The 26,570-nt window shown below is 38.1% G+C and overlaps 1 protein-coding gene across 1 annotated transcript in view; it reads left to right on the top strand.

The window, feature by feature from the left end:
- Positions 1-24,928, top strand: part of nfascb (neurofascin homolog (chicken) b) — a 47,811-nt gene extending 22,883 nt beyond the window's left edge. Inside the window, exons 9-26 of the mRNA XM_080444712.1 lie at positions 1,965-2,108; positions 2,893-3,004; positions 3,988-4,151; positions 6,584-6,731; positions 8,612-8,736; positions 10,063-10,164; positions 10,430-10,627; positions 10,928-10,998; positions 11,314-11,536; positions 12,145-12,260; positions 13,444-13,654; positions 15,298-15,420; positions 16,386-16,559; positions 18,573-18,704; positions 20,829-20,898; positions 21,255-21,266; positions 21,764-21,799; positions 24,052-24,928. Of these exons, the coding sequence (XP_080300838.1) occupies positions 1,965-2,108; positions 2,893-3,004; positions 3,988-4,151; positions 6,584-6,731; positions 8,612-8,736; positions 10,063-10,164; positions 10,430-10,627; positions 10,928-10,998; positions 11,314-11,536; positions 12,145-12,260; positions 13,444-13,654; positions 15,298-15,420; positions 16,386-16,559; positions 18,573-18,704; positions 20,829-20,898; positions 21,255-21,266; positions 21,764-21,799; positions 24,052-24,283 (2,393 nt within the window). The 3' untranslated portion in view covers positions 24,284-24,928. The remainder of the gene's footprint in view (positions 1-1,964; positions 2,109-2,892; positions 3,005-3,987; positions 4,152-6,583; positions 6,732-8,611; positions 8,737-10,062; positions 10,165-10,429; positions 10,628-10,927; positions 10,999-11,313; positions 11,537-12,144; positions 12,261-13,443; positions 13,655-15,297; positions 15,421-16,385; positions 16,560-18,572; positions 18,705-20,828; positions 20,899-21,254; positions 21,267-21,763; positions 21,800-24,051) is intronic.
- Positions 24,929-26,570: the final 1,642 nt, after the last annotated feature.

Below are 26,570 nucleotides of genomic sequence, written 5' to 3'. Positions count from 1 at the left end.
CACGACAACCGGGACAATGTTGTGGTGAATGTTGAAAACCGGGACAATGTTGTGGTGAATGTTGAAAACCAGGACATGTTGTGGTGAATGTTGAAAACCAGGACATGTTGTGGTGAATGTTGAAAACCGGGACAATGTTGTGGTGAATGTTGAAAACCAGGACAATGTTGTGGTGAATGTTGAAAACCAGGACAATGTTGTGGTGAATGTTGAAAACCAGGACAATGTTGTGTTGAATGTTGAAAACCAGGACAATGTTGTGTTGAATGTTGAAAACCAGGACAATGTTGTGTTGAATGTTGAAAACCAGGACAATGTTGTGGTGAATGTTGAAAACCAGGACAATGTTGTGGTGAATGTTGAAAACCAGGACAATGTTGTGGTGAATGTTGAAAACCAGGACAATGTTGTGTTGAATGTTGAAAACCAGGACAATGTTGTGGTGAATGTTGAAAACCAGGACAATGTTGTGTTGAAAACCAGGACAATGTTGTGTTGAATGTTGAAAACCAGGACAATGTTGTGGTGAATGTTGAAAACCAGGACAATGTTGTGTTGAATGTTGAAAACCAGGACAATGTTGTGTTGAATGTTGAAAACCAGGACAATGTTGTGTTGAATGTTGAAAACCAGGACAATGTTGTGTTGAATGTTGAAAACCAGGACAATGTTGTGTTGAATGTTGAAAACCAGGACAATGTTGTGTTGAATGTTGAAAACCAGGACAATGTTGTGGTGAATGTTGAAAACCAGGACAATGTTGTGTTGAATGTTGAAAACCAGGACAATGTTGTGTTGAATGTTGAAAACCAGGACAATGTTGTGGTGAATGTTGAAAACCAGGACAATGTTGTGGTGAATGTTGAAAACCAGGACAATGTTGTGGTGAATGTTGAAAACCAGGACAATGTTGTGGTGAATGTTGAAAACCAGGACAGTGTTGTGGTGAATGTTGAAAACCAGGACAGTGTTGTGGTGAATGTTGAAAACCAGGACAATGTTGTGGTGAATGTTGAAAACCAGGACAATGTTGTGGTGAATGTTGAAAACCAGGACAATGTTGTGTTGAATGTTGAAAACCAGGACAATGTTGTGTTGAATGTTGAAAACCAGGACAATGTTGTGGTGAATGTTGAAAACCAGGACAATGTTGTGTTGAATGTTGAAAACCAGGACAATGTTGTGTTGAATGTTGAAAACCAGGACAATGTTGTGGTGAATGTTGAAAACCAGGACAATGTTGTGGTGAATGTTGAAAACCAGGACAATGTTGTGGTGAATGTTGAAAACCAGGACAATGTTGTGGTGAATGTTGAAAACCAGGACAATGTTGTGGTGAATGTTGAAAACCAGGACAATGTTGTGGTGAATGTTGAAAACCAGGACAATGTTGTGTTGAATGTTGAAAACCAGGACAATGTTGTGGTGAATGTTGAAAACCAGGACAATGTTGTGTTGAATGTTGAAAACCAGGACAATGTTGTGGTGAATGTTGAAAACCAGGACAATGTTGTGGTGAATGTTGAAAACCAGGACAATGTTGTGGTGAATGTTGAAAACCAGGACAATGTTGTGGTGAATGTTGAAAACCAGGACAATGTTGTGGTGAATGTTAAAAACCAGGACGTATTAGTGTTTTAGAGATATTTGTCGGGACTCGGGACACGCAGCTTCAAATCGCGGCCAAACCGGGACGTCTGGTCAATCTGATGTTGTAATGTTTTCCTCAGCTGCCAAGGCCCACTTTATACTTTATATCAGTTATATGTTTATTGTAATGTTTGTTCTCCATACAGCCATCAGGTGTCTATTATACTTTATATAATGTTTATTGTAATGTCCTCCACACAGCGGCCACAGCCCATCCTAGTCGTCAGGTGTCTGTTATACAGTATAATAGATACTCTATATAATGTATTATGTTTATTGTTATATTAATGTTTATTGTAATGTCCTCCACACAGCGGCCACGGCCCATCCTAGTCGTCAGGTCTCTGGGGACACGGTGACCTTCAGAGGAGTGACTCTAGAGAACACTGCAGTGTATCAGTGCAACGCTTCTAACCAGTACGGATACCTGCTGGCCAACGCCTTTGTCAACGTGCTGCGTACGTAATCACTGTGTGTGTGTGTGTGTGTGTGTGTGTGTGTGTGTGTGTGTGTGTGTGTGTGTGTGTGTGTGTGTGTGTGTGTGTGTGTGTGTGTGTGTTCTACCAGCTTACGTTGAAGCGTTGTAAGCTTGTAGATCAGCTATTTATTATTTGTTTTACATGTATACAATTATTAAATATGTCAATAATGTATTTGTATTTTTGTTCATTGTTAGTTGTAATATCTGCCCTTTACGAAGCCTAAAAGGCCTAAAAGGCTTCATATGTTCCAACGCCAAACAGAATCGTTAATCGCAATTATTGACTGTGACAATGAATCTTCTTAGATGTGTAATTATGACAGCCCTAGGTGTGTGCGTGTGCGCGCGCGTGTGTGTGTGTGTCACTGGAGCTCCTCCTCCATGTGTAGGAGGAGGAGCTTGAACTGGGCCTCCTGAAGGTCATGGGTCTCCTGCAGAGCGGTCTGGTCCAGAGCGCTGGGCGGGCGTTTTGCAGAAACCAAAATGTGGAAGAGCCAATCGGCGTCTATAAGCTCAGGGCCCTGTGATTGGCTCTATAAGCTCAGGGCCCTGTGATTGGCTCTATAAGCTCAGGGCCCTGTGATTGGCTCTATAAGCTCAGGGCCCTGTGATTGGCTCTTCCACATTTTGGAAGAGCCAAAGATGGGGAAGAGTGAAGAGGTCAGAGGTCATAGTGTTGTTTATTCCTCCAGATTCGACCCCTCGTATTCTGGGGCCCTGGGGTCAGAGGTCAGAGGTCATAGTGTTGTTTATTCCTCCAGATTCGACCCCTCGTATCCTGGGCCCCCGGGTGGAGCATGTGAAGCTGGTGGAGGGAACTCGTGTCTTCATAGACTGTCGCTACTTTGGTTCTCCAGTTCCTGAGCTACGATGGTGAGATACTGAGTTATGTAACGTTATGTATCTATTAGACTGAGTTATGTAATGTTATTATGTATCTATTAGACTGAGTTATGTAATGTCATTATGTATCCATTACATTACTGAGTTATGTAATGTTATTATGTATCTATTAGACTGAGTTATGTAACGTTATTATGTATCCATTACATTACTGAGTTATGTAATGTTATTATGTATCCATTAGACTGAGTTATGTAATGTTATTATGTGTCCATTACATTACTGAGTTTTGTAATGTTATTATGTATCCATTACATTACTGAGTTATGTAATGTTATTATGTATCCATTAGACTGAGATATGTAATGTTATTATGTATCTATTAGACTGAGTTATGTAATGTCATTATGTATCCATTACATTACTGAGTTATGTAAAGTTATTATGTATCTATTAGACTGAGATATGTAACGTTATTATGTATCCATTACATTACTGAGTTATGTAATGTTATTATGTATCCATTAGACTGAGTTATGTAATGTTATTATGTGTCCATTACATTACTGAGTTTTGTAATGTTATTATGTATCCATTACATTACTGAGTTTTGTAATGTTATTATGTATCCATTAGACTGAGTTATGTAATGTTATTATGTATCCATTATGGTGCGTTCACACAGGCAGATGAAAAGATACATGCTACCATTAATTTTCAATGGAAACCAGCGACATGAAGATACAAAGATACCCACGTTTGTAGCTGTAGCTCTAGCGACAAAGATACAAAGATACAAAGCTACAAATTCAAGCTGAGCTGGGTTCAACTTCCAATTACAAAGATACAACTGTAGCTCCGACGTCCGCACGTATGTGGGACGTGCCTTGGTTGTCCCACATGAGCCACCGTAGTCTTCTAAACAGATGAATGTGTTTTGCCAAGTCTCGGAAAAGACGCGCTGTGATTGGCCAGTACAGTCACTTTGATTGGCAGTTTGTGTGTCTACACAGGTCTAAGTACGGACAGGGGAACCTGGAAGGAAACCGGTTTAAGGTTCATGACAACGGAACTCTGGAGATCAAACGTCTGCGCTCAGACGACGAGGGGACGTACCTCTGTGTGGTCAGCAACATCGCTGGACGGGACGAGAGCCAAATCAGAGTGGAGGTCAAAGGTCAAGCACTGTGTTTTCAAACTGACTCTATGTATATGTGCACAGAAATAATATCATAATGTTATCAGTGTCAATCTTTTCCAAATGAGCATTTTCCAGGCTATTAGACATCTAAAACGACTAAAACCGGGTTATAACTGGTCTAAACGTGAACGTTTTTTCAACGTCTAGTCTTAGGCTAGATGTTGATGAACTGTTTTTTAAGTGTCTCTCTATATATATATATATATATATATATATGTATATATATATATATATATATGTTTTATTTATTACTGTACTGTCTACCTGTATGTATCTTGTTGCAATGTTGTTTGTCTCAGATCAAGGACCACAATGAAAATAAGTCGCAAGACTTTTATGTGTCTGTATCCTTGACGTTTCTACGATGAACATGATGTAACATGTGTTTTTTCCTGTATAACGTCTAATCAAATCAAATCAAAGACGTCTATATTATAGCCATTGCAATGACGTCTATAATATAATATATAATATATTAAAACATTCACTTTTAGAGCAGTTATAACCCGGTTTTATCCTAGTTATAACCCGGTTTTATCCTAGTTATAACCCGGTTTTATCCTAGTTATAACCCGGTTTTAGCCTAGTTATAACCCGGTTTTAGCCTAGTTATAACCCGGTTTTATCCTAGTTATAACCCGGTTTTAGCCTAGTTATAACCCGGTTTTAGCCTAGTCATAACCCGGTTTTAGCCTAGTCATAACCCGGTGGTTTTAGCCTAGTCATAACCCGGTTTTATGCTAGTCATAACCCGGTTTTAGCCTAGTCAAAACCCGGTTTTAGCCTAGTCAAAACCCGGTTTTAGCCTAGTCAAAACCCGGTTTTAGCCTAGTCAAAACCCGGTTTTAGCCTAGTCAAAACCCGGTTTTAGCCTAGTCAAAACCCGGTTTTAGCCTAGTCAAAACCCGGTTTTAGCCTAGTCAAAACCCGGTTTTAGCCTAGTCAAAACCCGGTTTTAGCCTAGTCAAAACCCGGTTTTAGCCTAGTCAAAACCCGGTTTTAGCCTAGTCAAAACCCGGTTTTAGCCTAGTCAAAACCCGGTTTTAGCCTAGTCATAACCCGGTTTTAGCCTAGTCATAACCCGGTTTTAGCCTAGTCATAACCCGGTTTTAGCCTAGTCATAACCCGGTTTTAGCCTAGTCATAACCCGGTTTTATGCTAGTCATAACCCGGTTTTATGCTAGTCATAACCCGGTTTTATGCTAGTCATAACCCGGTTTTAGCCTAGTCATAACCCGGTTTTAGCCTAGTCATAACCCGGTTTTATCCTAGTCATAACCCGGTTTTATCCTAGTCATAACCCGGTTTTAGCCTAGTCAAAACCCGGTTTTAGCCTAGTCAAAACCCGGTTTTAGCCTAGTCAAAACCCGGTTTTAGCCTAGTCAAAACCCGGTTTTAGCCTAGTCAAAACCCGGTTTTAGCCTAGTCAAAACCCGGTTTTAGCCTAGTCAAAACCCGGTTTTAGCCTAGTCAAAACCCGGTTTTAGCCTAGTCAAAACCCGGTTTTAGCCTAGTCAAAACCCGGTTTTAGCCTAGTCAAAACCCGGTTTTAGCCTAGTTATAACCCGGTTTTAGCCTAGTTATAACCCGGTTTTAGCCTAGTTATAACCCGGTTTTATCCTAGTTATAACCCGGTTTTATGCTAGTTATAACCCGGTTTTATCCTAGTTATAACCCGGTTTTAGCCTAGTTATAACCCGGTTTTAGCCTAGTTATAACCCGGTTTTAGCCTAGTTATAACCCGGTTTTAGCCTAGTCATAACCCGGTTTTAGCCTAGTCATAATCCGGTTTTAGCCTAGTCATAACCCGGTTTTAGCCTAGTCATAACCCGGTTTTAGCCTAGTCATAACCCGGTTTTATGCTAGTCATAACCCGGTTTTATTCTAGTTATAACCAGGTTTTATCCTAGTTATAACCCGGTTTTAGCCTAGTTATAACCCGGTTTCAGCCTAGTTATAAACCGGTTTTAGCCTAGTTATAACCCGGTTTTATCCTAGTTATAACCCGGTTTTAGCCTAGTTATAACCCGGTTTTAGCCTAGTTATAACCCGGTTTTAGCCTAGTTATAACCCGGTTTTAGCCTAGTTATAACCCGGTTTTAGCCTCGTTATAACCCGGTTTTAGACGGTGGTCTAATAGCCGACTATGGCTCACTGGATGGTTTTAGTTTTAGTTTAGTTAGTTTAGTTTAGTCGACTAACTTGTAACTTTCATAAGTTAGTCATCTAAATGTACAGTTGATTTAGTCGTCAAAGAAATACCCTTTAACCCTTGATGGTGTCGTAATGCCTGATTTATACTCAGCTGTATGCTGGAAATAGCGGATCTACAAGCCCTCTACAAACAGAAAGAAGCACAGAAACAGGTCACTGTCTGAACGGTGTTGTTTGTGTGTTGTTCCTCACAGAGCCCACAGTGATCGTTAAAAGACCTCAGAACATGAGGGTCATTCGGGGAACAGACGTACGGCTGGAATGCGGCGTAACGTCTGATCCCAGTACAGCTGTTTCCACCAGCTGGATGAAGAACAGACATCTGGTCAGCACTGGATGGAGGTGACACACTTTAATATCCTATCCTATCCTATATTACTATTATTATTATACACACTTTAATATCCTATCCTATATTACTATTATTATTATACACACTTTAATATCCTATCCTATCCTATATTACTATTATTATTATACACACTTTAATATCCTATCCTATATTACTATTATTATTATACACACACACTTTAATATCCTATCCTATCCTATATTACTATTATTATTATACACACTTTAATATCCTATCCTATCCTATATTACTATTATTATTATACACACTTTAATATCCTATCCTATATTACTATTATTATTATTATACACACTTTAATATCCTATCCTATCCTATCCTATATTACTATTATTATTATACACACTTTAATATCCTATCCTATCCTATATTACTATTATTATTATACACACTTTAGTATCCTATCCTATATTATTGTTATTATACACACTTTAATATCCTATCCTATATTACTATTATTATTATACACACTTTAATATCCTATCCTATATTACTATTGTTATTATACACACTTTAATATCCTATCCTATATTACTATTATTATTATACACACTTTAATATCATATCCTATCCTATATTACTATTATTATTATACACACTTTTAATATCCTATCCTATATTACTATTATTATTATACACACTTTTAATATCCTATCCTATATTACTATTATTATTATACACACTTTTAATATCCTATCCTATATTACTATTATTATTATACACACTTTAATATCCTATCCTATATTACTATTATTATTATACAAACTTTAATATCCTATCCTATATTACTATTATTATTATTATACACACTTTAATATCCTATCCTATATTACTATTATTATTATACACACTTTAATATCCTATCCTATCCTATATTACTATTATTAGTATACACACTTTAATATCCTATCCTATATTACTATTATTATTATACACCCTTTAATATCCTATCCTATCCTATATTACTATTATTATTATACACACTTTAATATCCTATCCTATATTACTATTATTATTATACACACTTTAATATCCTATCCTATATTACTATTATTAGTATACACACTTTAATATCCTATCCTATATTACTAATATTATTATACACACTTTAATATCCTATCCTATATTACTATTATTATTATACACACTTTAATATCCTATCCTATCCTATATTACTATTATACACACTTTAATATCCTATCCTATATTACTATTATTATTATTATACACACTTTAATATCCTATCCTATCCTATATTACTATTATTATTATACACACTTTAATATCCTATCCTATCCTATATTACTATTATTATTATTATACACACTTTAATATCATATCCTATCCTATATTACTATTATTATTAGACACGGACGTAGGAGGGGCTCATAGACGTAGGAGGGTCTCATAGACGTAGGAGGGTCTCGTAGACGTAGGGGGGGTCTCGTAGACGTAGGGGGGGTCTCATAGACGTAGGCGGGTCTCATAGACGTAGGGGGTCTCATAGACGTAGGGGGTCTCATAGACGTAGGGGGTCTCATAGACGTAGGGGGGTCTCAGAAAATCGAAGGGGAAAAAATGTCTGGAAAGGACCCCAGAATCCAAACATAATTTAATAACTACTTAATTCCTATTTCAAATATAGTGAAAATATCTGATCTACAAGCTCAAGCGCATCGGTATTAATTTTTCTTATATTTCATGATAATATTATATTCTATATATTTCAGGATCTCTCTAGATGACTCTAACATGCTCATCACCAGTGTAAACATAGTTATATTATATTATATTATATTATATTATATTATTATTATTATTATTATTATATGTTATGTTCTATATATTTCAGGATCTCTCTAGATGACTCTAACCTGCTCATCACCAGTGTAAACAGGGAAGATGAAGGAAACTACACCTGCATGGTTCAGACTGACATGGAGACCAAGTCTGCCTCTGCTCACCTCATCGTGATGGGTAGGAACCCTAAACCTCCTACTTACCCTAAAGCGCTATGGGTAGGAACCCTAACTAAACCTACCATAACCCTAAACCCCTATGGATAGGAACCCTACCTAAACCTACCATAACCCTAAACCTACCATAACCCTAAACCCCTATGGATAGGAACCCTAAACCCCTCTGGGTAGGAACCCTAAACCCCCTACTTACCCTAAAGCCCTATGGATAGGAACCCTACCTAAACCTACCATAACCCTAAAGCCCTATGGGTAGGAACCCTAACTAAACCTACCATAACCCTAAACCCCTATGGACAGGAACTCTACCTAAACCTACCATAACCCTAAACCCCTATGGACAGGAACCCTACCTAAACCTACCATAACCCTAAACCCCTATGGATAGGAACCCTACCTAAACCTACCATAACCCTAAACCCCTATGGACAGGAACTCTACCTAAACCTACCATAACCCTAAACCCCTATGGGTAGAAACCCTACCTAAACCTACCATAACCCTAAACCCCTATGGATAGGAACCCTAAAGCCCTCTGGGTAGAAACCCTAAACCCCCTACTTACCCTAAAGCCCTCTGGATAGGAACCCTAACCCTTATAACTCTCTACCCTAACTCTAAACCCTAAGGGCTCTATATGGCACGTCACCTTAACGCTTATCTCTAAACGTATTTGACATTTTTTACTAGTTTGAAAAACATTTTCAAATAGTTCAAATAGTTCAAATATAATATACAAGCAATACAATATAAATATCACAACGTTTCCATGTAGATCGGCTAGTTGGAACTATTTAAAAATGTTTTTAAAAATAGTAAAAAAATTGCTAATAAGTTTAGGGATAAAGGGTAAGGCCTAACCCTAATGCTACCCACCTCAGTGTGATGTCATAAGTTTAGGGATAAAGGGTAAGGCCTAACCATAATGCTACCCACCTCAGTGTGATGTAATACGTTTAGGGATAAAGGGTAAGGCCTAACCCTAATGCTACCCACCTCAGTGTGATGTCATACGTTTAGGGATAAAGGGTAAGGCCTAACCATAATGCTACCCACCTCAGTGTGATGGAAAATAAGTCACTGACCACCAGTTGACATCAGCTGGTGTTGACGGAAAAAAGGAGAGGACAAAGTACAGATCCCTGGGGGACCCTGGGTTTAAGTTGTTAAAACAAGCTGCATTGCACAGAGAATCTGTTCTCTTCATTAAATGTAATTAAGGTAACGAATGCATCGTACTGAGCATGTGCTGTTTTTTAATGATTTGATTAAATGTAGTTAATGTAATCAATGCATCGTACTGAGCATGTGCTGTCTCTGTCAGACCGCCCGGACCCTCCCACTGGCCTAAAGCTGTCTGATCCTTATGAACGCAGCGTACGACTCACCTGGATCCCAGGAGATGCAAACCACAGTCCTATTACAGGTATGAAACACCTGGATAATAACACAGTCCTATTACAGGTATGAAACACCTGGATAATAACACAGTCCTATTACAGGTATGAAACACCTGGATAATAACACAGTCCTATTACAGGTATGAAACACCTGGATAATAACACAGTCCTATTACTGGATGATATCCCCTGGATGAAGTTGATTGGTTGATGTTAATACTGTCCAATCACAGAGTACCTGATTCAGTACAATGAAGATGATTGGTTGTTGTTAATACTGTCCAATCACAGAGTTCCTGATTCAGTACGACGATGACGATTGGTTGCCGGGGAAGTGGAGGAACCTGTCGTCATATCCAGGAAGTCTGAACTCAGTCATGTTGCAGTTAACTCCGTTCACGTATTACACGTTCAGAGTGATCGCCGTCAACTCCATCGGTCCCAGTCGTCCCAGTCGAACCTCCAGCCGACTGCAGACCAGCGGAGCGCGTGAGTCTGAGGCTCATTAAAACTAGGGCTGTGGGTTCCAATCCACTGCGGTGCACCCGCTTTGTCGAGCATCTACACAGTGTGTGTGTGTGTGTGTGTGTGTGTGTGTGTGTGTGTGTGTGTGTGTGTGTGTGTGTGTGTGTGTGTGTGTGTGTGTGTGTGTGTGTGTGTGTGTGTAGGAATCAATTGTCATAGAAAGGTAAAACATACAGAATCGTCCCTTATGGACACTAAAAGACGTGTCCTTTATTGAAGTGATAACTGTAGTTAACAGATGTTAACAGATGTTTTGTCCCACAGCTCCAGATGTGATTCCCAGGAACATCAAAGGAGTGGGAACATGGAGGAATAACATGGAGATCAGCTGGGAGGTAATAATGATTATTAATTATGATTATTTTATAGCCTCTGACCTACAGATAATGGAACTCTTAAATAATGATTACCTTTGTGATGTTGTGATTATCATTATTATTAATTATTATAGTTCATATGTTGTAGCCTCTAACGTACAGAGAGTCTAACGTCCTCACCTGGTGTGGTGGCAGAGAGACTGTGTAGATGTATAAGTAATGTTAATATTATTATTCATTATTATAGTTCATATGTTCTAACGGTCCTCACCTGGTGTGACTGTGTAGATGTATAAATAATGATTATGTTATTATTATTATTATATTTCATAGCCTCTAACGTACAGAGAGTGGAACGGGCCTCATCTGAAGTACCTGGTGTGGTGGAAGAGGAAAGACTCCAGAGAAGAATGGAAGAACGCCACCACTAAGTGGCTCAGATATTACATCTATGATGCAGACACCTTCACGCCCTACGAGATCAAAGTCCAGGCAGCCAATGACTTTGGTCTGGGTCCTGAGTCTGCCGTTATCACTGGCTACTCTGGAGAGGACCGTAAGTTTCCCACTGAACCAACTTTATTGGTTCATTTGGGTGGGATGGAACATTTTGGGGAAAGATATTGTATATAAATTATATACAGTGAAGCACAAGAAATAAGGGATTAAAAATAAACGCACTGTAGATGTTTGATGTCTTGTGTCATTTAAGGTCATGTCAAAATGAAAGCTTTGTTTATAAGGCTGTGGTGTCAGTGGATCTAGAGCTCTAGAGGGTTCTATCTGTGGTGTCAGTGGATCTAGAGCTCTAGAGGGTTCTATTTGAAAGCCTTGACGCTCAAGGAGAAGGAGAAAGAAATAAGAATTGTGTATTTTATTCTCTGTGTATTTTCAGTCGCTCCTCTCAACCTCAGAGTATGTATTGCCATGTATTTTCTATGTATTCTCTGCATATTTTTATGTGTATTTGATGTGTAGTTCCAGATCCTACAGAAGCCCCTCTCAACCTCAGGGTGTCAGACATAGAGAGTATATATGTATTATAATAATTAATATTTATTATTATATTTCTAGGTCCTTCAGAAGCCCCTCTCAACCTCAGGGTGTCAGACATAGAGAGTATATATGTATTATAATAATTAATATTTATTATTATATCTCTAGGTCCTTCAGAAGCCCCTCTCAACCTCAGGGTGTCAGACATAGAGAGCACCCAGGTCACAGCTCAGTGGGACCCCGTGGCCAGAGGATCCCTCATGGGAGAACTGAAGGAATATAAGGTGTTTAAATCAATCATACTTGATTTATTTACAAGGTGTAACTGGAGGGCTTCAGCAATTACAGCCCGTCCTGTAAGACCACTTACCAATTTTGAAGCATTTATCATACTGGGAACTGGAGTTATGGCTGTTTAAACCCCAGCCAATAGGAACACAGAGGGGGTGGGGCTTAAGCAATTACAGCCTGTCCCCATTGGCTGTCTAAGAGCACCTACCAAGTTTGGGGCATTTAGCATGCTGGGAAATGGAGTTATGGCTGTTTAAAGCCCAGCCAATAGGAACACAGAGGGGGCGGGGAATATTAAGCAATTACAGCCTGTCCCTATTGGCCGACCGTCTAAAAGCACCCACCAATTTTGGCCATAACTCCAGTTCCCAGCATGCTAAAGGCCCCAAACTTAGTGGGTGCTATAGACCACCGAAGTCCTGACGTCATTCGTTCATCCCCAGGTTTGCGGAAGTAATTTCTCTATGGAGAATAACATTGGGTCATCTTAGAATCGTCTCATAAAAGAATTGTGGTCCAAAAATAAACAAACTGTCCCGGCGATATTGTCAGGGAGGAGGTTCTGTATCGTTTATGATAGTCAGTCACTTATATTTGATACAGTCTGTTTCTGGCGAAAATGTAACTAATTCGGCGGAAGTAACATTATCGTTTTCTCACCGTCAGTTGATGCTTCATATCCATACGAGTCAAACCGCCGGGATCATTTGTTTATTTTTGGAACACAGTTCTTATTTGACGCGATATTAAATACGACTATGAGATTCAGAACGGGGGTGGAAAACTGCGAACCAGGTAGACAAACAAAGGATGTGTAAATGACGTCAGACTTCGGTGGTCTATAGGGACGGGCTTTATTTGCTTAAGTCCCACCCCCTCTACGTTCCTATTGGCTGGGCTTTAAACAGCCATAACTCAAGTTCCCAGCATGCTAAAGGCCCAAAACTTTTCAGGCGCTCTTAGACGGCCAATAGGGACAGGCTGTAATTTGCTGATGCCCCGCCTCCTCTGTGTTCCTATTGGCTGGGGTTTAAACAGCCATAACTCCAGTTCCCAGTGTGATAAATGCTTCATAATTGGTAAGTGGTCTTACAGGACGGGCTGTAATTGCTGAAGGATAATAATAATAATGATCATAATCATATTATTTATATTATAATCATTGTGTTATTACAGATATATTACTGGAGAGACAGCAGTCAGCTCAGATGGCTGGGTGTCAGCAGGGGGTTGAAATCTAAGTCGTTTCCATCGGAGGGTCCCGACACCTCGGGGGTCGTAGAGGATCTGTTCTCGTACAGTAACTATAAGATGTACATCGTTGTGGCCAACAACCGTTATGAGGGACCAGCCAGTAACACCATACAGTTCTCTACACTTGAAGGAGGTACGTTTAGTATTATTATTATTATTAGTAATATTATTATTGTCTCCGCCAGGCTGAAAGGCATGGCGAGAGAGTATGTTTTTCCCCCTGTCCGTCCGTCCGTCAGTGTGCCCGTGTGTCCGTCTATGACCAGCTAATCTCCGGCACTGTTGTCTTGATCGCAGCGAAACTGTGCACACACACTCCCTGGATGCCAATTCAGAACCTCTGCCCCAAATTCTTCTCATGGGCCTTTTATAGCGCCACCAGGAGGCCGATTTGTGCAAAACATATTTTTTGACAGTACTCCTACAGATGTTGTCCAAAAATCACGCAAATCGGTACACAGCATCTCTATAGTCATTAAACGAAACAGGTCTTTCAGATTTCTCATATTCCATCCTGATTGGCTAAAAATGTCTTCCAAAGTTTGCAGGAGTGCTCCGTTTTGAACAAAATGCCTTAAATCATGAACACAGCATGCAATTTCCGTGAAATTTTGTACGCATATTCCCATTAGGCCGAGGAAGAACTACCATTAGATTTTTTTCAAATCAGCCTCATGGTGGCGCAATAACAGGCCGATTCGTGTTTTTACCTATAACTGCACCGATCTGTGTAAAACTTTGTATGCACACTCCCTAGAGGTCAAGGAAAAACCTTTGCCCTGCATTTTTTACATCTGCCTTTTATAGCGCCACCAGGAGGCCGTCTTAAAGGGATATTTCACTTTCAAAAAAACTTTGGGTCATTTTATTGTCTACTCAGGCTTTTGAGAGCCCCCCAGACTGTTTTTAAGTTGCTTTATTCAGTATTTAGATATTTGATATTCATTTTGTCAGACACGCCCCCTTCCTATACAAACCCATTATAACTTCAAACTCCATTTTTAACATTTTAGATTCATCAAAAACACCCGTCCTTGCTTCTGGTGACTCACCCTGCCCTCCTAATACGCGAGGGGGCCGTGTTTTTTTGATAACTTTTTTCATTTATTTTGTTAAATTTTTTTATTGTATTGACGTTTTTTCATTTTCCAAAAAATATATAAAAAATAAATGAAAAAAGTAATTGAAAAAACACGCCCCCTCGCGTATTAGGAGGGCAGGGTGAGTCACCAGAACCAAGGACGGGTGTTTTTGATTAATTTAACATGTTAAAAATGGAGTTTGAAGTTATAATGGGTTTGTAAAGGAAGGGGGCGTGTCTGATAAAAAATATATAAAATATCTAAATACTGAATAAAGCAACTTAAAAACGGTCTGGGGGGCTCTCAAAAGCCTGAGTAGACAATAAAATTACCCAAAGTTTTTTTGAAAGTGAAATATCCCTTTAAGTAAAACACATTATTTTATACAACTCCTTCCAATTTTAGCCAAATTTCTCGCAAATCGGTACACATGATCTCTATAGTCATGTGATCACGACGGATGTGTTTGATTTTTCATATTCCATACTGATTGGCTAAGATTGACATCTAAAGTTTGCATAATTGGCTTGTTTAGAACAAAATTCCGCAAATCATGAACGCACCGTCCGATTGCGGTCAAACTTTGCACGCATCAAGGCATTGTGTGTGTGTGTGTGTGTGTGTGTGTGTGTGTGTGTGTGTGTGTGTGTGTGTGTGTGTGTGTGTGTGTGTGTGTGTGTGTGTGTGTGTGCAGTGCCATCTGTTCCTAAGAACTTCAGGATCCAGCTCAGACATCTGGACACCATCTATGTGGACTGGAGCCTTCCTGCTGAACCCAATGGAGTGATTATAGGATACACCTTAAAGTACCAAACAGGTAACATGTATACCTTAGAATACACTCTAAAATACACCTTAAAGTAACAAACAGGTAACATCTAAACCTTAGAATACATTCTAAAATACACCTTAAAGTACCAGACAGGTAACATTTATACCTAAGAATACACTCTAAAATACACCTTAAAGTACCAGACAGGCAACATGTATACTCAAAAATACACCCTGAAATACACTTTAACATACCAGACAGGTAACATTTATACCCTAACATGGAGTCATCATATCAAACCTGGAAAATTCAGATTCCCAGACGGCCGTTTTGGCTCCTGATCCACTACTGCCCATAGTTACAGTTAACAACGTTACCATAGTTACAGTTAACAACGTTACCATAGTTACAGTTAACAACGTTACCATAGTTACAGTTAACAACGTTACCATAGATACAGTTAACAGCGTTACCATAGATGCAGTTAACAACGTTACCGTAGTTACAGTTAACAGCGTTACCATTGTTAAAGTTAACAGCATTACCATAGATACAGTTAACAACGTTACCATAGTTACAGTTAACAACGATACCATAGATACAGTTAACAACGTTACCATAGTTACAGTTAACAGCGTTACCATAGTTACAGTTAACAACGTTACCATAGTTACAGTTAACAACGTTACCATAGTTACAGTTAACAACGTTACCATAGTTACAGTTAACAACGTTACCATAGTTAGTTAACAACGTTACCATATACAGTTAACAGCGTTAACATAGATACAGTTAACAGCGTTAACATAGATACAGTTAACAACGTTACCATAGTTAGTTAACAACGTTACCATATACAGTTAACAGCGTTCTTCTTCTCCACAGTAAATGATTTTATGTTCTTCTTCTCTCCACAGTAAATGATGTTATGTTCTTCTTCTCTCCACAGTAAATGATGTTATGTTCTTCTTCTCTCCACAGTAAATGATGTTATGTTCTTCTCTCCACAGTAAACACCTCCAGAGGAGAGGAGATGAAGGTTGAAGAGTTTCCTCCTAACGTCACCAGCTTCTCTGTGCGTCGTTACGACCGTTACACACGTTACAGGTTCTCCCTCTCAGCTCGCACCCAAGAGGGAACCGGAGACTGGCATACTGAGGAGTCTCTGCACTATACTACTGAGGGTATTATTATTATTATTATTATTATACTGAGGAGTCTCTGCACTATACTACTGAGGGTATTATTATTATTATTATTATTATTATTATTATACTGAGGAGTCTCTGCACTATACTACTGAGGGTATTATTATTATTATTATTATTATTATTATACTGAGGAGTCTCTGCACTATACTACTGAGGGTATTATTATTATTATTATTATTATTATACTGAGGAGTCTCTGCACTATACTACTGAGGGTATTATTATTATTATCATTATTATTATTATTATTATACTGAGGAGTCTCTGCACTATACTACTGAGGGTATTATTATTATTGTCTCCGCCAGGCCGAAAGGCATGGCGAGAGAGTATGTTTTCGCCCCTGTCCGTCCGTCCGTGTGTCCGTCCGTCCGTCCGTCCGTGTGTCCTGTCTATGTGTTAGCACCAAATCTCCGGCACCGTTGGCCCGGTCGCTGCGAAACTGTGCACACACACTCCCTGGATGCCAATTCAGAACCAAATTTTTCACATGGGCCTGTTATAGCGCCACCAGGAGGCCGATTTGTGCAAAACCCATTTTTTCCCATTACTCCTACAGTTTTTAACCAAACCTCATGCAAATCGGTACACAGTATCTCTATAGTCATGTGATCAACCCTGATCTGTCCGATTTCCCATATTCCATCCTCATTGGCTAAGGTTACCATCCAAAGTTTGCAGGATTGGTCCGTTTTGAACAAACTGCCTCAAATCATGAACGCAGCTTGCCATTTGCATAAAATTGCACACGCACATTCCCACTAGTCCGAGGAAGAAATGGCACTTAAAACTTTTCACATCAGCCTCATGGTGGCGCTATAACAGGCCGATTTGCATTTTTAACTATAACTGCACCGATCTGCGTGAAACTTTGCACGCACACTCCCTAGAGGCCAAGGAAAAACATCTGCACTGCATTTTTCACATCTGCTTTTTACAGCGCCACCAGGAGGCCGACTTATGTCAAATACATTTTTGGATATTAATCCTTCAGATTTTATCCAAACATCACACAAATCGGTACACAGTATCTCTATAGTCATGTGATCAAGACGCATCTGTCCGATATTTCATATTCCATCCTGATTGACTAAGTTTGACTTCCAAAGTTTGCAGGATTGGTCCGTTTTGAACAAAATGAGGAGTCTCTGCACTATACTACTGAGGGTATTATTATTATTATTATTATTATTATTATTATTATTATACTGAGGAGTCTCTGCACTATACTACTGAGGGTATTATTAATTATTATTATTATTATTATTATACTGAGGAGTCTCTGCAATATATTACTGAGGGTATTATTACGGGGCTTTGATGCGAGGCGGACCTGGCTTTTGTTGTTCCCCCCACATAGCAACCAGGAAACTACGCTAGGGGAACGCTGAACACGCGTTCACACGCACACGTGATAATAGTTATTGTCCATGACGGAGGTGTGCCGACTCAGCAGAGCTTGAGGCCGAGAAGGCACGCCCGAGCGCCTACATGCTCGAGTGCCCGCGCCGACCGGCCGATCGGCTTCTAGTCGAATCAGCGCTGTCCGAGTTGTAAACCGATAGAGAGAGAATAGATCTTTTCATGGATTACTGTGTGTGTGTGTGTGTGTGTGTGTGTGTGTGTGTGTGTGTGTGTGTGTGTGTGTGTGTGTGTGTGTGTGTGTGTGTGTGTGTGTGTGTCAGGGATAAACTAAAACAAATGTTAAAAGCCAGAACACAATAAAATTATCTTAACAGTCATGCTTTCAATAAACCAAATTGAAAGCATGAGCGCGTGTGCGTGTGTGTGTGTGTGTGTGTGTGTGTGTGTGTGTGGTCGGGGCCATATATGTTAGTGCACTGTGGTTGGGAAGCCTCGTGGCTTGCATTGCCCTCTAGCGTTGGTTCTACAGAATTGCCTGGGGGGCGGTGAAAACGAGCGCTCCTTCTCCAATTTCCCTGGTTCTCCAATTTCCCTGTAACATATATATTTATAAATTTTCAGCGTACGCCAGGGACCAGGTGGACATCAGTACTCAAGGATGGTTCATCGGTATCATGTGTGCTATAGCCGTGATGGTTCTCATCCTGCTCATTGTGTGTTTCATCAAGAGGAGTCGAGGAGGAAAATATCCAGGTATGACTGTTTTATTGTATTGTTGGTGTGTTCGGAGGAGGCTGATGTCTGTCATTGTATGTATATATATATATATATGTATATATACTCCTAGAGCCTTAGATTGTTGACAAACAAGGTGCATAATTACATTTGACTCTTTCAAGACGCATAGATTGTCAGATCTGTTTTAAGACACACAGATGTTCAGATTTCTTCAAAGAAAACAATGGAACAGGAGAGCACACCAGCAGTGAGGAGGTGCTGACCACAGGAGATATATAAGTGTATAAAAGAGAGGAGGTCGCACAGCTCATGGTATGAATACCCTGAAGAAGACTTATTGTGTCAAACGTTGCGGTCTTTCTAAATAAAACAAGTTATTGCATCGTGGCTACGAGCTGTGAGACCTCCTCTCTTTAAAGGTGACTCTCAACCAAACAGAGTTCAGACTACTTCAGACTGGTAGTCTGTTGGCAAAAGTTGGCATTTAGTTCAGCAAAAGCAGTCGGCCGATGCACACATTGTTGTGCTAATGCATTTGAGCAGAACTGGCCTGCAAGATCGTGCCAGTGTTGCCAGGTCTGATTATTATAAGTGGCTTTGGGCTTGTTTTCCTGTAAAGTCGCTTGTAAATATTCAGTTGTTGGTTGCTTTTGTTTTGGCTTGTTTCTGAAGTGTAGTTGCTTATTTGGGCTGGCTTTCAAGATTCTTTTTGAAAATAGCTGATTTAATGGGGCTCAAGTGGTGAAACTGGTCGCTTCTTTTGGGCTTGTTTTCATAGACCTCGTTGCTTGTTTCTCTCACAGAATCTGGCAACACTATCAGCTCCGACAAAAACATAAACACAGAGCATTTTTGCGCTATCGTAGCGTAGCTACTGCTTTGATTTGGAGTTGATGGATTGGTTTAGGAATTGAGAGTTGAGATGAGAATATGGAATCTAGTTCAAATGTCTCTGGATTATTTAGGCTTTGCTTCTGCACCAGTAGACACAGAGAGGAGAGGTCTGTCAAACAAGATAAACAGCCAATCAGGGTGCTCTACAGAGCCTTCACCCCCCTCCCTCCCCCCTCCCTCCCCCCTCTTCACTACCCGACGGTGAGTCGACCCAAAGACTGAACATGTTCGGTTTCTTTGAGTCGGGCCGAAAGAGGTCTGACCGACAACACCACCATATGACCTCTGACCCGACAACACCACCATATGATAAAGAGGTCTGACCGACAACACCACCATATGACCTCTGACCCGACAACACCACCATATGATAAAGAGGTCTGACCCGACAACACCACCATATGAACATATGACAACACCACCATATGCCACAACAATGTGTCGGTGGCAGATGTTCGAATGCTTTATGGTTTATTTATTATTATTATTATTATTATCATTATCAGATGCTCCAATGCTTTCAGACGCAGAGTCGGCCCAAAATCGGTGCGGTGGAGAGCTGCCTTAAGACACACAGATGTTTAGATGTCTTTAAGACACACAGATGTTTAGATGTCTTTAAGACACACAGATGTTTAGATGTCTTTAAGACACACAGATGTTTAGATGTCTTTAAGACACACAGATGTTTAGATGTCTTTAAGACACAGATGTTCAGATGTCTTTAAGACACACAGATGTTCAGATGTCTTTAAGACACACAGATGTTCAGATGTCTTTAAGACACACAGATGTTCAGATGTCTTTAGGACACACAGGTGTTCAGATGTCTTTAAGACAGACAGATGTTCAGATGTCTTTAAGACAGACAGATGTTCAGATGTCTTTAAGACACACAGATGTTCAGATGTCTTTAAGACACACAGATGTTCAGATGTCTTTAAGACACACAGATGTTCAATGTCTTAAAGACACACAGATGTTCAGATGTCTTTAAGACACACAGATGTTCAGATGTCTTAAAGACACTCAGATGTCTTTAAGACACACAGATGTTCAGATGTCTTTAAGACACACAGGTGTTCAGATGTCTTTAAGACACACAGATGTTCAGATGTCTTTCAGACAAACAGATGTTCAGATGTTTTTCAGACACACAGATGTTTAGATGTTTTTCAGACACACAGATGTTCATATCTTAAAGGACAATGTGGATGACAAACAAGCTTCTGGTGTCTCTTTCAGTTCGAGATAAAAAAGACATTTCACTGGAACCAGTGGATGACAAGGATCAGGAAGGAACCTTTGACTATCGGTGAGTTTTACAGTATTCACAGTATATAAACACTATACCACAAATACATGTAGCTACTTATATAAATAATTTCCACACACTACTGTCATCGATACAGTATGAAAACAACAATGACAAAGCATATTGTTTCTCTCTAACTGTACATTATGAATGTATTGAGACAGAGAAACACACAGTAAACTAGTCTATACTGATAATGATAAAAATATCCATATAGTTTGATAACTCCATGATTTAACCCCAACATTTTCTTACTTTTCTCTATCTATTCTACCCTTCTTTTTCTCTTTATCCATTTATTCTTCTCTTCTCTTCCTAAATGAACTTCATTCCTTCATTGGATATCGTCGCTCTAGGTCTCTGGAAAGGTATGAAAAGACTAAACATTGACTCTATTGTATGTATGCTGTATGGTTTATATATATTATTATTATTATAATATATATATTATATATTATGCTCTGAGGAAGGCTCATAGCCGAAACGCGTAAGCGTTCATTTTATTGGTGTGCCAATAAAAAAAGTGGAAATGTGAGTAATTTGTCCTCCATTTAATTGAAATATTTGGATGTGCTACAATTTTGGATTTTTTTATTCCTTTTTTTTATATGTATACTGAATTTGGGTCTAGCACTCCACTGAGAAAACCCATTGTTGATGCGCAACCTCTTTTTCTTATTTAATATATATATTATATTATATTAAAGACTAAACATTGACTCTATTGTATATATGCTATATGGTTTAAATATATTAGGATTTGTTCATTTATTTACACACTGTATGAAGTGTATTTGCATTTGGGTAATAAATGAAGCTTGATTGTGCGATTAATTTATATTTATCTTCTCATGTGAACAAACAGGATAGCACGTGTGTCCACAATGCCTTACTCACGACGGTACGTATAAAATATTATAAACACGTAAACTATTCTATTGTATTATTGTATTTGAATACATTGATTGAATACTTTATTAGCAGTAAAAGCACAGTAAAGTACAGTCCAATACAAGGTCTGCTGAGAGGATTTTAAACCCAAGAAAGCCTATGGCTTGTTTCCATTGGGGTCCTTTGTACTCAATTCATCAAAACATTTAATGACAGACAGATTTACACTACTATGCAAAACATCATATAAACTATATATATATATATATATATATATATATATATAACTATATATAACTATATATAGTTATATATATATATAACTATATATATATATATATATATATATATATATATATATATATATACACATATATACATATATACATATGTATATATATATATATATATATATATATATATATATAGTTATACATATATACATATGTATATATATATATATATATATATATATATATATATATATATAGATATATATATATATATATATAGATATATATAGATATATTTCATAGGGAGACCAGCGTTAGAGGCCATGATGATGAAACGGAGCGACAGTAATATTAATAAACATATATAAACATACACATATATAAACATAATTAAACATATAAACGTATATACTGTATACATATATATATATTTCATAGAGAGGAGGAACGGTCCATCCAGAGACCAGCTCTAGAGGCCATGATGATGACATATATAAACATATATAAACATATATAAACATACACATATATAAACATATATATATATATAGTTATACATATATACATATATATATATATATATATATATATATATATATATATATATATATATATATTTCATAGGGAGACCAGCGTTAGAGGCCATGATGATGAAACGGAGCGACAGTAATATTAATAAACATATATAAACATACACATATATAAACATAATTAAACATATAAACGTATATACTGTATATATATATATATATATTTCATAGAGAGGAGGAACGGTCCATCCAGAGACCAGCGCTAGAGGCCATGATGATGACATTAATAAACATATATAAACATATATAAACATATATAAACATGTATATATATATATATATATTTCATAGAGAGGAGGAACGGTCCATCCAGAGACCAGCTCTAGAGGCCATGATGATGACATTAATAAACATATATAAACATATATAAACATATATAAACATATATAAACATATATATATATATATATATTTCATAGAGAGGAGGAACGGTCCATCCAGAGACCAGCGCTAGAGGCCATGATGATGACATTAATAAACATATATAAACATATATAAACATATATAAACATATATAAACATATATATATATATATATATTTCATAGAGAGGAGGAACGGTCCATCCAGAGACCAGCTCTAGAGGCCATGATGATGACATATATAAACATATATAAACATATATAAACATATATAAACATATATAAACATACACATATATAAACATATATAAACATATATAAACATATATATATATATATATATTTCATAGAGAGGAGGAACGGTCCATCCAGAGACCAGCGCTAGAGGCCATGATGATGACATTAATAAACATATATAAACATATATAAACATATATAAACATATATAAACATATATATATATATATATATTTCATAGAGAGGAGGAACGGTCCATCCAGAGACCAGCTCTAGAGGCCATGATGATGACATATATAAACATATATAAACATATATAAACATATATAAACATATATAAACATACACATATATAAACATATATAAACATATATAAACATATATATATATATATATTTCATAGAGAGGAGGAACGGTCCATCCAGAGACCAGCTCTAGAGGCCATAATGATGACATTAATAAACATATATAAACATATATAAACATATATAAATATATATATGTATATTTCATAGAGAGGAGGAACGGTCCATCCAGAGACCAACGCTAGAGGCCATGATGATGACATTAATAAACATATATAAACATATATAAACATATATAAACATATATAAACATACACATATATAAACATATATAAACATACACATATATAAACATATATAAACATATATAAACGTATATATATGTATATTTCATAGAGAGGAGGAACGGTCCATCCAGAGACCAGCGCTAGAGGCCATGATGATGACATTAATAAACATATATAAACATATATAAACATATATAAACATATATAAACATATATAAACATATATATATATATATGTATATTTCATAGAGAGGAGGAACGGTCCATCCAGAGACCAGCGCTAGAGGCCATGATGATGAAACGGAGCGACAGTGACGACAGCCTAGTGGAGTACGGGGAGGGCGGAGACATCCAGTTCAACGAGGATGGCTCTTTCATTGGCCAGTACACAGGAAGTAGGCGGGACGTCAGAGAGGAGCCGGACTTCGGAGACAGTCTGGAGCTGCACTCTCCTATGAGCGCCATCTACAGCCTGGCATGAAAACTGCAGCCTAGGCGTAGCGTTTGAACCATCAACTCTCTTAAAACCACTCAAACCGTGACCGCGGTCCCCCAGGGGTCTGCACTTGGTCCTCTCTTTTTGTCCCCCTCTATACCAAATGTCTTACAAGCTCACAATGTGTTGAGTTGTGAGCTTGAACATCGGCTATTTTAGCGGAATGTTTGGCCCAATTTCTTTACAATATGGCTGCTGTTCATAGCGCCTGTTAAACATATTTAAAAGTAAATAATTCTTTGTTAGTCTTTGCAATTGGAAACAGTATACATACAGTATATTATAGCCTTTATCTGTTGTCAGGACCTTATTAAGAAAACTCCATGGGAAGGGTGTTTTTTTTCCCTTCTTTGTCAATTTGAGACCCCACCGTCACCTTCCCGCGACCCCACTTGGGGTCCTGACCCGGTTTGAGAAGCTGTGGTTTAAATTGTAACTCTGTGGACTGTCGGGTCTGATCCCTGCTGAACCGTGCCGTGCGCGCAAGAGGGAACTGGATGCAGCCTGAACTACCACGAGTATCCATGAGTTTTATCAGCCTGAACTACCACGAGTATCCATGAGTTTTATCAGCCTGAACTACCACGAGTATCCATGAGTTTTATCAGCCTGAACTACCACGAGTATCCATGAGTTTTATCAGCCTGAACTACCACGAGTATCCATGAGTTTTATCAGCCTGAACTACCACGAGTATCCATGAGTTTTATCAGCCTGAACTACCACGAGTATCCATGAGTTTTATCAGCCTGAACTACCACGAGTATCCATGAGTTCACTTTCACAACAAAACACAACGACGCGACGCGACACGACACGACGCGACGCGTCGCGACGCGACGCGACGCGACACGACACTGCGCCGATGTGGCGCGACGAGACACGACACGTGACGCGACACGACACGACACGACGACACACAAGCATTTGAACAGAGTCTTATGGATATGATACACTTATATATTTGATAAAGAGAAGGCTTTACATTTTGTTATCGTGCTCCTTGTATATAGTCACGCATACTGTTGTGTGCGTGTGGGTGTGGGTGCGTGTGTGTGCGTGCGTGTGTGTGTGTGTGTGTGTGTGTGTACATACAGTACCCTACTAATGGAGACATAGTGACAGTTTTATCATGTTGATAAAAAGGAGACCATAATAATAATAATAACAATGAGCATCTGAACTACATCGCTTCTTCCTGTTTCCATTTGACTTTATTTATTCAGTTTATTCTGTGTTTCTCCTCTTATATGAGCAGTTCTTTCATAAGAGAATAATAATAAAATAATATATTATTGGTTTAGAACTACATTCTAAACCATGCCTGAAATATTTTGATGAAAATATAATCTGTCATAAGGTAGAAAGAAACCTTGTATGTCCAAAACTGTTACTTTTCAGGAAATGTAAAAAATAAAAATAATAATGTAGTTATTATCTATTATTAATAAACTGTGTTCCAATGGATCCAATGTAGTTATTTTTTATTATTAATAAACTGTTCCAATGGATCCAATGTAGTTATTTTTTATTATTAATAAACTCTGTTCCAATGGATCCAATGTAGTTATTTTTTATTATTAATAAACTGTGTTCCAATGGATCCAATGTAGTTATTTTTTATTATTAATAAACTGTGTTCCAATGGATCCAATGTAGTTATTATTTAGTCACCAACTCTTGTTAATACTTTTCTTTGTTTAATTATTCACAAATCACAGACACACTTTTCAAAAATATACAAAATAGGCAATCTACAAGCTCACACCGTGCCGTGATGTGTGACGTATTTCATTTAATTTAAAGTAGGGCAATAATTTACAAAAAACATTGCCAGCCCTGCAGTTAGTGTTCATCTTGACAGCAAATTTTTATGTTGTTGATTTTATTTTTGTCAGAAATATTTTATTTTATATTATTCGACTAAAATGTATTTGGCGATTTGTATCAGCTTGTAGATCTGCTATTTTAGCTATTTTTGAAGATGTGTTTGTTTATTATCATTTCAGAGTTTCACTTATACTGTTAATGACATGCCTGAAATAGGGTTGAAAGTGGTTGATATTTTCTGGGAATATCTGACTCGTATATGAATCCTAAAAAATGCTGACAAATGACCATAAACTTACACCATAAAAGTGTCATTTGGGAGTTTTACTTTGTTGTCACTGTGGGAAGAGCAAGTTTTATTATCATTCTGTGCTTTCTACTGATAAAGGATACATAGATCATTCTGTGTGTTATATTGATACATTATTGATCATTCTGTGTT

This window comes from Gymnoscopelus braueri (assembly GCF_963280865.1).
Source record: "Gymnoscopelus braueri genome assembly, chromosome: 12".
NCBI classification, from domain to species: domain Eukaryota; kingdom Metazoa; phylum Chordata; class Actinopteri; order Myctophiformes; family Myctophidae; genus Gymnoscopelus; species Gymnoscopelus braueri.
The sequence above is the reverse complement of the archived record's forward strand: the minus strand, read 5'-3'. Positions and strand labels throughout refer to the sequence as shown.